Source organism: Hyaena hyaena, unplaced genomic scaffold (assembly GCF_003009895.1).
Source record: "Hyaena hyaena isolate Hyena2069 unplaced genomic scaffold, ASM300989v1 scaffold_330, whole genome shotgun sequence".
Classification (NCBI taxonomy): Eukaryota; Metazoa; Chordata; class Mammalia; order Carnivora; family Hyaenidae; genus Hyaena; species Hyaena hyaena.
In genome coordinates this window covers 674821-689402 of record NW_024080961.1, presented here as the reverse complement: position 1 = coordinate 689402, position 14582 = coordinate 674821, and the positions used below count along the sequence as shown (strand labels likewise).

The 14582-nt window shown below is 40.0% G+C and overlaps 1 protein-coding gene across 3 annotated transcripts in view; it reads right to left on the bottom strand.

Moving 5' to 3' along the window:
- TRIM33 (tripartite motif containing 33) overlaps positions 1-14582 on the bottom strand; it is a 127872-nt gene that overhangs the window by 58005 nt on the left and 55285 nt on the right. For all 3 annotated transcript variants that reach the window (XM_039249083.1, XM_039249084.1, XM_039249085.1), the window contains exons 2-4: positions 8912-9030; positions 8383-8527; positions 8087-8219 (exon numbers count right to left, since the gene is read on the bottom strand). In XM_039249083.1, the coding sequence (XP_039105014.1) occupies positions 8087-8219; positions 8383-8527; positions 8912-9030 (397 nt within the window). The remainder of the gene's footprint in view (positions 1-8086; positions 8220-8382; positions 8528-8911; positions 9031-14582) is intronic.

The window sequence follows — 14582 nt, the reverse complement described above, 5'->3', positions numbered from 1 at the left end:
GCCACCCAGGCACATATTTTCCTTTTGGAGAACAACTTCCAAGGCCATAAAGCATAAAGAAAACCAAAGGCCTCAATAAAATGTTATTAAAAAGAGAGAAAAAAGAAAATATCAGTCACAATGTTAGTAATAATAGCTAAATGGTTACTGCGTACTTATTGTGCTAAGCACTTTATAGGTACAATTCTCACTCAATCCTTATAGTCAGGTTATAAAGTTGGTACTCTACTATCTCCATTTGAAAGATACACAGACATACATCTTTATCCCTATAATATGTAGCAATTATCTTTAAAAGGAGGTGGGGGAGACCCAAAACTATAATTATATACTGTGTAAGTCCATGATTATGGAATGAGACTAATCTTTTCGATAAATTAAAGATTCAACATAAGATGGGGTGCCTGGGTGGCTCAGTCAGTTAAGCGTCTGACTTCGGCTTAGGTCACGATTTCATGGTTCATGGGTTCAAGCCCTGTGTCGGGCTCTATGCTAACAGCTGGCTCAGAGCCTGGAGCCTACTTCCAATTCTGTATCTCCCTCTTTCTCTGACCCTCCCCTGCTCAAGCTGTGTGTGTGTGTGGCGCTCTCTCTCTCTCTCAGAAATAAAACATTAAAAAAAATTTTAAGATATTACTAAGAATAGTAAAACAAAATCAAGCTAAGGAAAGAATGAAGATATAAAAGAGAACTGTGAGAATTAGAACACTTTTTTTAAAAGTTTGTTTAGAGAGAGAGAGGGAATATCCCAAGAAGGCTCCGCGCTGCCAGTGTGGTGTGGGGCTCGATCTCACAAACTGAGAGATCATAACCTGAGCTGAAATCAAGAGTCTGCTCAACCAACTGAGCCACCCAGGAGCCCCTAGAATACTTTTAAAGAGCAGAATAAGTGACTTTAAGAACTGGATCACTCAAAAAAAAAAAAAAAAAAAAAAAAAAAAAGAACTGGATCACTCAAATGACTAATAAAACAATCAAACCTATGGCCAGGCTATAGGAAAAGGAAATAAACTCAGCTATACAACATTATTAAGAAGAGATATAATCCTATTTTTGTAAAATCTTAATGCTGTTTAATTTTAAGTATGTTTTTAAAATCTCTACTGTTTGAACAGATGATTTTCAAAGAAAACATAAATGATCACAACTGCATGCATAACTGACTCAAGAAGAGGTGGGAAACCAAGTGACTTGGTCACATTTTAAAAACACTGAGCATACAGGGGACTGAGCCCCTAAAGGTCCTAAAAGGCCTTAAAGTCCAGGGAGGGAAAAGGAGGGGGAAAAATGAAACCCTAAGTGTTGGTGAAGATAACACACCCAAAGGGAACTGGTTTTAAGGTTAAATATTTCTGACAGAGAAGGAAGGTGTTTTACAGGTTAAGAAATAGCATTTGTAAAAGCAGAGTTAGTTTAAAAAGGGGGGGTGGGGGATGCTACTAGAAATGCACAAATAGGAATTAACACAAAAAGGAGTCTGGCTTTTGTTTCAATGACCAGGAGTACTGAAATGTGCTACCTGATAACACTTTGCCTGGTGCCTCAGGCTATATGCTAAAGATACATTTACAGGGGGCATCAGGTCACATGGCATCAGTTCAACCTAAGGAGGGGCCAGAGACAGGTCAGTCAGTGACAGTGAACCCATATTCCACACGACGGAGCTCCAATAAAAATTCTAGGCACCCAGGGTAAGATGAGCCTCCTTACTGGCCATATTCCATGCATACTGTCATGTATCACCGCTGAAAAGAGTGAGTTATGTCCAAGATGCCATTGAGAGAAAAGTGGAAGCCACACATCTGGAACACTCCTAGACTCTTACTCTGCACCAGGCATCTTTCCCTTGAATGATTTTAATCTGTATCCTTTCATTATAATAAATGTAATCATTGGTATAACAACTTTCAGTGAGCTCTAGCACATTATCTAACAATTCCAGTAAATTACTGAATCTGATGGTAGACTCAGGAAATCCTGAACTTGCAATGGTGTCAGAAGGGTGGTTTGGGGGCTCCTCAAACTCTGCATTTGGTGTCAAAAGTGAGGGGGCACTTGTGGATTGTTCTCTAACTTCGCAGTTGGTATCAGAATTGGAATTCACTAGAATGATCCTGACTCACTGAAACGTGTGGTTTGGGAAAAGGAAGGATGAGAGAGCAGGGGTGAGGAACCTCTGATCCCTAGATGACTACCTGGTCACTCATATGGGACTGCAGCGGAAGTTATTAGAGGTACGTTACTGATGGAATTTAGAAAGGTGGACCCAACTCTCAGGAGTTGACTCACTGATAAATAAGGACATGCAAACTAATGAGAAGCAATACAATCCCTTGGTTATCGATTTTATAGTAGCTAAAATGAAGTGGATTAGGGAAGATTTTGACTGGGCAAAGCTTAGGTTTCAGCTAGTCTGAAATGTGGCACTAACAGCCTCAGGGCCACTCCAAAGGGAAAAAGTATACTGGGAAAACAGAGAGAGAGATGAGAGAGAGTACCTCTATGACTTCTGATCAAAGAATGTAGTCCAGGTTGAGGAAAAGAGAAAACTAATGAAATCAGAGATTACATTACAAAAGAATGTCTCATTTTTGTAGATTGATGCTTCCTGAAGCTACTAAAATATTGTGAGAGTGATTACCTCAGAGGTGGCACCACTGGTTTTGAATGATGCAGAACAGAAGAGCAATGTCTGAATTGATGCAGGACCGACAACTCACTACCACCACCACAGTGAACAACCACAGATGGCTGGTTATGCATAATCCAGACACACAGGAGGTCATTCCCAAGGACACTGCTAGCCCAGTGCACTAGATAAATGACCCCATAAAGTTTGTTACCCTGAAATGGAGGACTGTCCTTCTACGATAAATGCCAAGTGGAATTTCCCAGAAGAAGTACCTGATATGCTCCTCTTGCAAGCCATGCTGGACTGGCATTATCAAGACCAGGATATTCACCTACTGGACATGCCTCTTACTGAGGTCATAGTAAATGCTGTGATTAAGGGGGAACTCTTCCATGGGCACCCCATGTAACTTTACTGCTGCAAAATCTAGCAACGATCTGAAAAGCCTTAACAGATTTACTGTCTCAGATTCCCATTACGCATCTTACAGATGCTAAGAAAATTAGAGAGATTTAAAAAAAAAAAAAAAACAGAGAAAGACAAAGTCAAGGGATTTAACATAGCAGGATGGAAATCTTCAGATGGCTATTTAAAAATGGGATGGATAAAGCAGACACTGATAGAGCTGACACAAAGATCCTAATCTAGCATGACTAGAAGTTGGATAGACCAATGAGAGCTACCGCTGCTCCCCAACATTATACAGCCCTAAAGAACTCTTCTGTATTTACCCCAGTTTAGAGAAAATTTAAAAGCCAGAGGACAAAGAGGACAACGAAAAACCTGACCTGGAATTGCCAGGGGTAACTATCCTATTAACTAATCAAATTGGAGACCCAAGGAGAGGCCAGGCTCTTCTGGCTCAACCGCTAACTAGAGAACCATGGCAAAATGCACTTGTGTGGGTAAAACAGCCAGGGGATGGATGAGAGGCATTTCTAGGACTCCTGAACATGAGAGCCCAATGCGCTCTAATTCTAAAATCCGTCGAAGTCCTAATGGGGAGTTACAGTTAGACTGAGTGGAACGGCAATAGTTAACAAGATTAAGGGCTAAAAAAAACTGGATGAAAATTGGAATATCTGAACAGACTGTCTGTGAAGTGGTTACATCTCCCATACATGAATGTGTTATTGGGACGGACACTGTGTCTGACGGGTATTATAAACAGAAAACAAATCCACCTTACGGCCAGGCTTGACTAGGCATGCTAAAATGGGAACCACTGAAAGTGTCTTGAGCCCACAGAAATTTGAGACAATATATGATACCTGGTGGACAAAGAGATTACCACTCTAATGATAAATTCTAAGCTGGAGCGATGTACTGATGAGTTCTCTGAACAATAACAATGTGTACGTAGCCTGTGAGAAAAGCAGATGGCTCATCAAGACTAACGGGAGGCTACTGAAGCTTGAATGAAGTAGCAGCCCCCTAACATCAGCAGTCCCAGGTATGACTTAAATACTAGAAAAAGAAACCTATAGCAGGCTGTAAGAGAGTGATACTCAATGACTGACACTGCAAATGTTTTTCTCTCTGCTTCAATCTTAAAAAAAAAGAAGAAGAAGAAGAAGAAGAAGCAAAAGCCAAAAACAATTTTCTTTCACATGAAAGGACCCCAATTTACTATATTGCCACAGGGTTATTTCAAGTCACCAGCTTACTGGTATAACATGGTTAGAAGGGATACACTATCTTGATGACACCATGACAATGTCACAAACCAAAGATAAAGGTAGGGCTGACCTAATGCAACGAGGACACACATGACCCAAAGAAGCTGTTGATAAATCCAACAGGTTCAAGGACCTACCGAAACTGGTGAAACTCTTAGGAATAACCTAAGCAGGTGCCACCCTTGACATCCCACAGGAGGAGAAAAAAGAGTTTTGCCACCTGTCCCTAGTACGAAACAAGACACCTAACATTTGGTTTCCATATTTGAATTCCAAAGGACACATATTCCACACCTGGGAATGGTTAGTAGCACCAATCAATACAACTATCCAAAAAAGGCTGTATTTGAATGGGATCCTGAACAAAGGCAGGCCATGTCTGAACTACAAAAAACAGTCTCTCTCCCAATGCTCTTGGGCCCCTATGATCCAGTTAGACATGATTCAGGGAGTGTGAACAACACACACTTCTGTAAACTAGAGCTTATGGCGAAAGCCTGGGAGTGCCACTTTGCAACAACCATTGGGATTTTGGACCAGAAAATTTCTGGATACCACAGTAAAATATATGCCATGTGAGAGAAAATTACTAGCTTACTGTTGGACATTAATTGAGACTGACTCTATGACTGAAGGACAAAAAATCCTCCTGCAACCTGAAATACCCATAATGTCTTGGGTGATGGGGGAACACTCTAGTAAGAAGGCAGTACCCAGAAGAGTTCTGTATTAAATAGAAATGGTTTGTGCAGGAACATGCGACCAGCAGGATGCAGAAGTATTTATTGTATCATGAGGAAATAGGCTCTTTTCCCCTAAGTGTAACTTTGAAATCACGCAAGGAGTTGCTAAATCCTAGAATCACATCGGTGGTGCCCGTGAACAGCTCTCTCATAGCCGAAAAAGAGATGCTTGGTTGTCAACTATACTTCAAAACTAAATAATAAATTTAAATTTAAAAGAGAGAACATGCAGGCGGTTTGGTTTACGGACAGCAGTTCCAAGGCTAAAGACAGCATCTTGTTTAGAAGGCCACCAATGTAACTGCAGACGGTAACAGCAAATCACATCAACGAGCTGACCTGCATGCTGTTTTCCCACTATTAGGGTTCTTACTGAACTCCGCAGGTGATGTCAAAAGTAAGGGTGGTCTTGGGGACTGTCTCCTGGGTACAGATGATGAAGAGAGAAGAGTCTAGTATGACTCAATACTGTAAGCTATACTGAACACTCAAAACTCTGGTAACGGGGCATTAAAGGGTGTTTTAAAAAGGGGGCATGAGTGGACTGACTGGCTCAGTTGGTATCGCGTGCAACTCTTGATCGTGGGGTTGTGAGTTCGGGCCCCAGGTTGGGTACAGAGATTACATAAAAATGAAATCTTTTAAAAATTTTTTAAAATGGTTTAAAGAGTAGGGAGGGACTCTATTTTAGCAAAATAATCCTGGCAGCAATGTAGACACAATGAATTTGACAAGGTAAAACTCAGAGCTGAGAGACCAACTAAGTCTAAGTGTGTTGTAGTAACAGGAACCTAGGGTCTTAAAGTACAGTGACCTGGGTTCTGTAATAGTCTATCCTGGAAAAAATACCGAAGTGTGAGCTAAAGAAAAGGGAGAAAACATTCAAGAGATAATTAGGACTTGAAACAGTGGCAAAGGGAAATGATGAGGGAAAAAGAAGGACCAGCCAGGGTTAAACTCTGAAGGAGAGACCTTCGAAGTTATTCTTTCTTATGAAAGAGGATGCCATCTTCCTTCTCTTTTTTCTTCTCACCAACAATCTGAAAAGGCTTAAGTAACCCAAGACCTCAAAGATCTAACTGCAGCTGTGAGAATGGTAATCTAATGTCTTACTGAGATTATTACAAAACAAACAATGGTAAAATTTGGCCCTCAGGTGAAGGCATCCACAAGATTAGTCACTTCAAGTGAAACATTAGCCAATCTACAGGTAAGATGAAATTTGGGAACAAATTGAGATACAAAGGTTTAAAGTAGCAATTCTAAACAAATGTTCTGTAGAACAGTAAATGACGGCTTAAAAAAGAACAAAGATCATTACTTTTATGTGGTCAAGTGTGAGACATTCCATACACTATGTCTATATTCTATATACCACATGGAAGAAAATGAGCATATGGCCTTAAAACAGATCCAACTGCCTGTGTTCAAATCCAGGCTCTATTCCTTATGGCGAGACCCTGCACAGGTTACTAAAGCTTTTCGGAAACAGGCTCCCTCACCTTCAAATCAGTTGCAATGCCAGTACCAACACTTCATGGGTAGTTGGTATGAATTAAACAAACACACAGCATTTAGAAAAGTGTCTCACACAAAGATGCAGTAATTGTTAGCTATGAGGATTAACATACTCCCTCTTTAAGAGGATTCTACTGAATTCCAATGAACCTAAGGAATTAAAAGCACTAAGACATTCTACAGTTAAGAAACACATTTCAATGTAATTAATCCAACTTAACCTACCCTTTTTTGGGGACAGGAGATTCATAAAACCTATTTCTACCAAATCAGCAGAAGTGTTATAAGAAGAACACTTTAGAAAAGGCTACACTGGGGCGCCTGGGTAGCTCAGCTGGTTAAGCATCTGACTTCAGCTCAGGTCATGACCTCACAGTTTTTGAGTTCAAGCCTTGCACTGGGCTCTGAACTGGCAGTGGAGAGCCTGCTTGGGATCCTCTCTCCCTTTCTCTTTCTCCCCATCTCATACTCTCTCTCTCTCTCTCTCTCTCTCTCAAAATCAATAAATAAATAAACACGGAAGGCAGGCAGGCAGGCAGAAAGGAAATAAATGCTGGACCAAGGGTAAGTAAAACCATCTTTTAAACTATAATACAACTCAATAGAAAATGGGAAATTTACTGGAGGACTGTTATATTCCTGGCTAGAATTTCAGTACATTTCAAGAACAGTTCGAATCTGGGGCGCCTGGGTGGCTTAGTTGGTTAAGCGTCTGACTTTCGCTTAGGTCATGATCTCGCGGTTCGTGGGTTCGAGCCCCGCGTCAGGCTCTGTGCTGACTGCCAGCTCAGAGCCCGGAGCATGTTTCAGTCTGTGACTCCCTCTCTCTCTGACCCTCCCCTGCTCACGCTGTCTCTCTCTCTCTCTCCTAGAAATAAATAAAACATTTAAAAAAAAAAAAAAAGAACAGTTCGAATCTAATAGACTGGTTATAAGTGAATATAATTCTGAATGTATAACAGGGTTGAAATAGAATCTAATAGACTGGTTATAAGTGAATATAATTCTGAATGTATAACAGGGTTGAAATAGAAAACTGTGCATTAAAGAATTAGTAACTATGCTTACTTTAGACACTTAAGCAATTTGCAGAAAACCAAGGGATTTACATCTAACATGAAATCAGTATAATTATCCTTTGATGTTAAAATGTGTATCAGTTGGCCATACCCACAGGAAGATTACCTTTTAAGGTTACAGCCCAGAGCCTAAATACCAGTCTACTTGAAAAACAAAAAAGCTTATCTGAACCAGAGGCAAGGCAAATAAAAGAAATAATTCAACTCCCTTCTGGCAAACCCAAATGTAATGATACATTTTTAACGAATATTCATAAGATAATTAGATGTGAACGTGGAAAGCATTAAATAATCAAAAACATATCTGCTTTAAGAAATAAAATATATGAAATTGAGAATAAAATGCTAACAAAATTATGAAATAAATATTTAGAATAGTTAATTTTACAAAACATTTTGATAGTATTTCTTGTTAACCAGTGATAGCTTCCTTACCTATGTTCTTTGTGTTCCAGTAGCTGACAGTCTCTACATGTCAATCTATCACATGTTTCACAGAAAAGCTTCAACTGTTCTTGTTTATGTACAGGGCAGAAAACAGGGCGCTGGCCAGATGCTCCGACAGACTCTGTAGTAAAATAAAACATACATTTTTACACTAAACAAAAATTTTATCAAAACGTCTAAATTCTTATTTATGTCCAAAGAATATAAAGAATAAGTAGAAGTGTTATGAGGCAAAAGAGGGAGGTTAATACTAGATCAATCATTAAAAGTGCTTCTATTCTTACCTGAGACATCTTCTTTCTTCCTGATCAAGTGATCTTTAGTGAATTTTACTCTCTGATGTGCTTCAATACATGTCTTACACAGCCACTCTCCACATTCTACACAAAAGCCAACTGCACTTGCATTGTCTTCACAGCTAGTACATACCTAAGAGTGGAAATAAACACTAATCTACATCAAATTTACAAAATATAAATCCACAAAATAAAAACTTGCTCTCAAATACACTAAGTACCTAGAATTAAAGTATTGTTATCCATTTATCTCCAATAAAATCCCTTTCCTTCCATATCAAACATTTCACGTGAGTAAATCTAAGTCTCAGAACACAAAAACTATATATAAGTAATGACTTCATCTCATTTCATTAGGTATGAGTGTACAGAACACAGTAAAAATTGTTTACTTTCAACTGGAAAAAGAGAACCATAGCTGAAGTACCCTAAATCATGTAACTAGCCAAACATATGTTTCTCATAATTTACATTTCAGTATCAAGATAAGAACATAAAGAAAAACTGAGAAGCATACCTGTTCTGATTTCTCATCAGAACTGCTAGGAGCTTCAGATGTATCTTTCACAAAATAATTATCCACAAGGTCTATCTGTCTGCATTCTTGGCGGCATACTGGGCACCGTATTACACCAACTACAACACAAGATGTAAACATTAGAAAATATTCTTCAGGAAGAAATAAGGAAAGTGTGCATGATGCCCATATGAAAAGCATTCACTTTTATGTCACAGAAATGTAAAGAAATGAACATCAGGAGCTGAGGAAAATAATCTACTGAGTTATTCCACTGGGGGGAAATGATGCCCTACTTAGGAAGAGAAAACAAGAATTAATCTACAAAAAAAAAAAAAAAAAAAATCTAAAAGTGCCTTATTACAATGTATGTTGGCCGAATAATGGCTCCCAAAGATATCCAGATCTTAACCTTGGAATGCGTCTTGTCACTTTATACACCAAAAGCAACTTTGTAGATATGATTAAATTAAGACTCTTGAGATGGGAATATGCTGTCCTGGAGTATTTGATGGGCCCTAAACGTGATCTTATAAAAAGGAGACAGGGGCACCTAGGTGGGTCAGTTGGTTGAGTGTCTGACTTTGGCTCAGGTCATGATCTCACAGTTCATGAGTTTGAGCCTTGCGTCGGGCTCTGAGCTGACAGCTCAGAGTCCGGAAGCTGCTATGGATTCTGTGTGTGTGGGTGTCTCTCTCTCTCTCTCTCTCCTTTTTTCCCTTCCTCCTCTTGCTCTCGCTCACTCTCGCTCGCTCGCTCTCTCTCAAAAATGAATAAACATTTTTAAAAAACAATAAGATTAGAGTACAGACAAGTGGAGGGTGGCTAGTAATGGAAGCAGAGAATGGAGTAATGTGCTTTAGGGGTCACTATAAGTGGAAAAAGGCAAAGAAATGAATTTTCTCCTCGGAGACTCTGCAAGGAACCAGACTTGGTACTTTGACTCCAGCACATATTCTGACTGTAACCCGGTAAGACTGATTTCAAACTTTAGCCTCCAAAATAGTAAGAAATTAAATTGTGTGTTATTCTAAGCCACCAATTTATGGCAATTTTGTTACAGCAGCAACAGAAATACATGATCTTTCATCTTATCAATTCTGCTTGGTTCAGAACTACTTGAATTCACTTTCATTTGGGAAGAAAAATCACATGTGCTTGAACTTCTTAGTGTTTGAGCATCTATCAGAAGAAAATAAACCTACTCGTTTAACGCACGGAAGTTAAAGTTCAAAGCTAAAAATTAGCAACACAGTCAATACAACAAACTGATTATGTATCAGCCATAAAACTGAGGATACAGCATAAATGACACAATCCTCACTTTCAAGAAAGGGTGCAAGACTAGATGTAATTTTTATAGCTTATACCACACACAACTACAGGAAGCACCACACAGAGACTCGGATGTAAACAAGAGTCCCCACGAGGTGGAAGGACACAAATTACAGAACCTTATATTGTAGTGCTAATGGAAAACAGAAACAAATACAGTGTCATTCTAAACGTGGAAACCTCAGTCTCCCACGAGATATATATACACTGTGAAACAAATTCAAAGTCGTATATTTGAAAACAACACCTAGTTCTTATATTACACGTTCTTATATTACACAGTGCATACAAAGATCGTGCTCAGAGGAAATACATAAAAACAAATTTTCAAATCAAAGAATGAAACAGTATGGTGAAAAGAAAGGGGGAGAAAGGATATAAATATCTCCACATTTAAGATAGCATAAATGACAAACCTTTCAAGAAACAGTTATAGTTATAAAACTATAAAGGAGATAAGTATAAACAATTGTAGGGGTAAAAAAAATATGGGAGCAACTAACTTCTTACAATAAATTAAGTTTTCATTTTAGCGGTCATACTTATACACGGTCTTGAAAAATTCACATTCAGTTATTAGAGTGCAGGAAAGTTTACTTTGTTGACCCTGGTTCCTCAAATCCTGGTTCCTATGGAAAGCCTATCTCTAATACAGGCCCTCAAAGGGCTCCTATGAGATGACCTCTAACTCTTAGAATATTCTGCTTGATAAGACTGTTTTTGTATGCCTGAGGCCCTGGGCCATGCTGTATTCAATTTGACCTGGGGGAGGGGGGTGTCTCAGTAGGTAGCAAGAGTTCTGTGAAGGATGCACCCCTTTGTGACAATGCCCCAAAAACAACTCTAGACATTGGGGGGTGGGGGGGCATGCCTGGGTGGCTCAGTTGGTTAAGTGTCCAACTTCGGCTCAGGCCATGATCTCACAGTTCGTGGGTTTGAGGTCCGATTTGGGCTCTGTGCTGACAGCTAGCTCAGAGCCTGGAGGCTCCTTCGGATTCTGTGTCTCCCTCTCTCTCTAACCCTCCCCCTATTCACGCTGCCTCCCTCCCCTCTCAGAAATAAAATAAAATGTTAAAAAAAAAAAAACTCTAGACATGGGGGCTCAGGTAAGCTGAGGCAATACTCCTGGCATATTGTCCCACATAGTTACTTGAAAACTAAGTATCTCCCTGTGCAACTCCACTGAAAGGAGAGCTCGGCAAGCTTGTGCCTATTTTCTCCTGGACTTCACTGCAGGCACCTTTGCTAAATTTAATCTATTTCCTTTTTCCCTGTAATAAAATGCAACCATGAAAATAACAGTTTTTCTGAATCCTGTGAGTCCTTCCAGTAAATCATGGAGTCTGAAGGTGACCTCAAACTCAACTAGGAAAGGAAGAAACAGTATGCAACCAAAAACAGCAAGAGCAAAGTTCACAAAGGGATTATAAAAGATAGAAAAATGTCCACATATACATATAGTTGAAGGATACAAAAGATGAAGAGACATTCTGTTCTGAGCAAGAAAAACTCAGTATTATTAAAATATCCCTTATACCTGTGTAAATGAATTAATTTGTCTGAAGTCTGTTTTTTTGAACTCACTAAAATAATTATCAGAGTCTTAAAATTTCTACTTTAATCTGGCAAGCTAACATCCCAGTATATGACAATGAAAATTCATCTATTTCTCAACCCAAGCCTCCAATTAAAATAACATTAAAGAACGTGGAAGATAAAAGCAATATGCCCTGTAGGGCATCTGGGTGGCTCAGTCAGTTGAGCATCTGACTCTTGATTTTGGCTTAAGTAATGAACCTAGGATTATGCAACAGAGCCCTGCTTTGGGCTCCATGCTGAGCGTGGAGTCTACTTAAGATTTTCTCGGGGCGCCTGGGTGGCTTAGTCAGTTAAGCGTCCGACTTTTGCTTAGGTCATGATCTCGCGGTTCTTGGGTTCAAGCCCCGCATCGGGCTCTGTGCTGAGTGCCAGCTCGGAGCCTGGAGCCAATTTCGGAGTCTGTATCTCCCTCTCTCTCTGACCCTCCCCTGCTCAACGCTGTCTCTCTCTCTCTCCTAGAAATAAATAAAAAAATAAAAAAATAAAAGATTTTCCTCCCCACCCACCCACCCCGCTCTTTTCCCCAACTCATTCTCTTTCTCTCTAAAATGAAAAACTATAGGGGCCCCTGGGTGGCTCAGGTGGTTAAGTGTCCAACTTCAGCTCAGGTCATGATCTCCACAGTTTGTGGGTTTGAGCCCCATATCAGGGTCTGTGCTGACAGTTCGGAGCATGGAGCCTGCTTCAGACTCTGTGTCCCTCTCTCTCTGCCCCTCCCCTGCTCATGCTCCATCTCTCTCTTAAAAATAAACATTTTAAAAAATTAAAAAACATACATCCAAAAAGATTAAGGGGATGGAAGTAGCAAAGCACACAAATCAATACACATGCAGTTTCAAGAAATGTAGAAGCAAAAGGATATGAACACTGCAGAGGAAACCCAACCGAGAGAGCACACCAGGAGTGGAGAGATACGTCTCAGAAAGACGCTTATTTGCCATAAAGATTTTCAGACAAGCTTGGAATTCAGAAATTTGAGGCATGAAAAAAGTTCCAATGAGAGAGAAGGGAATAAACTGAAGTCTGAAGACATCAGCAAATCCTTCCCTAGCATGACTACTTACACCTGACAGATTACCCAGCAGCCAAGGTGTCTTACTACCAACACATGAGTTGAAGGTTCTCCAGGAATCTTCCTACTATGTGCTTCTATATTTATTCAGTAAACTTAAAAAGTATATGAATGTTTACTCTGAACATGAAAGCCGTTTTCCATTTGGGTTTATAAGTATGCCCTTGTGTGCCCCTAACTCAATCACTGAGTGACAGCTGTCACACTGGGTTTGGTCATTATACAAAACAAAAACCCAAATTCCAAAGCCAAAGCTGCTGACCACTTTTCTGCACAATATCCCTAGAACTGATTTCATGACACCAAAGTTCAAGTTCTCAGAGACCCATTCAGGCCTATTAGATTATTTAAAAAAAATTTTTTTTAATTTTTTTAATTTATTTCTAGGAGAGAGAGAGAGACAGCGTTGAGCAGGGGAGGGCCAGAGAGAGAAGGAGTGACAGACTCTGAAACAGGCTCCAGGCTCCGAGCTGGCAGTCAGCACAGAGCCCGACACGGGGCTCGAACCCACGAACCGCGAGATCATGACCTAAGCAAAAGTCAGACGCTTAATGGACTAAGCCACCCAGGCGTCCCAGGCCTCTTAGATTATTTTTAAATGCCAATTTACTAGAATGAATAATTATGGGGAAGACAGAGGAGTATTCCTTTTAAAAGGCCAAACAACACAAGTCTACAAACTAGTCTATCTCCAAAGTATTAGGTGGAATTTAGTTTTAGTAAGGTGATTGTTGTGGACTTCCATTCAAGATGGATGACTAAGCAGACCCACTGGAAAGACCACCAGAAATGGCTAAACACAGAAACAGCTAAAATATAACAAATTAAAATGTACTTTGAAAAATGTATAACTGAGTCTACAACCTAAAAGGCAAAACTGTGAAGTGCCAGAAACAAAAGGGAACTCAGAGTTCAAGTGGTCGGGTATCACCTGATGCAAGTGGGACAGAGGGGTTATAAGTACCACTACTGGAAACAGGAAGACAAAGATTAAGGGGTGAACCTGAACTCCTTCAAGAAAGCCATGGGGCGGACTTTGGATGTCCTCAACCTAAAATCTTTCCCAGCTCTGGAGTCACCCACAAGAAGTCAGAAGACCAAATAAGCTTTATACATAGACACATAAGCAAAGTTTGCACTATCTGCACAGTACACAGAGAGGCCATGTCAAGAAACTAGTAAGAAGCTTGTGTGGGAGCTTCCAGGTTGGTGAACGCATCGAGATTAAAGGAAAGGCACACTCAGAGCTTCCTCAGAGGGAAGTGCGGCACCCCTTCCCACATACATGGTCCTATGCATCTCTTCCTTCTGGCCATTCTGGTGTTATAACATTTTATACTAAACTGGAAATCTATCTAGTGCTGGATGACTATGGGGACATTCATGATGCAACCTCCAGCCCTGCTTCATGTCTTGGCCCCAGTTTTCCTGGGACTTCAGAAACACTGGCACATAGGTGGCTCAGCTGGTTAAGCGTCCATTTCTTGATCTCACTCAGGTCATGATCTTGAAGTTCCTGAGTTTGGGCCCCAGATTCTGTCTCTGTCTCTCCCTTTCTCTCTCAAAATAAATAAATAAATAAAGAAAGAAAGAAAGAAAGAAAGAAAGAAAGAAAGAAAGAAAGAAAGAAAGAAAGAAAGAAAGAAAGGAAGGAAGGAGGGAGGG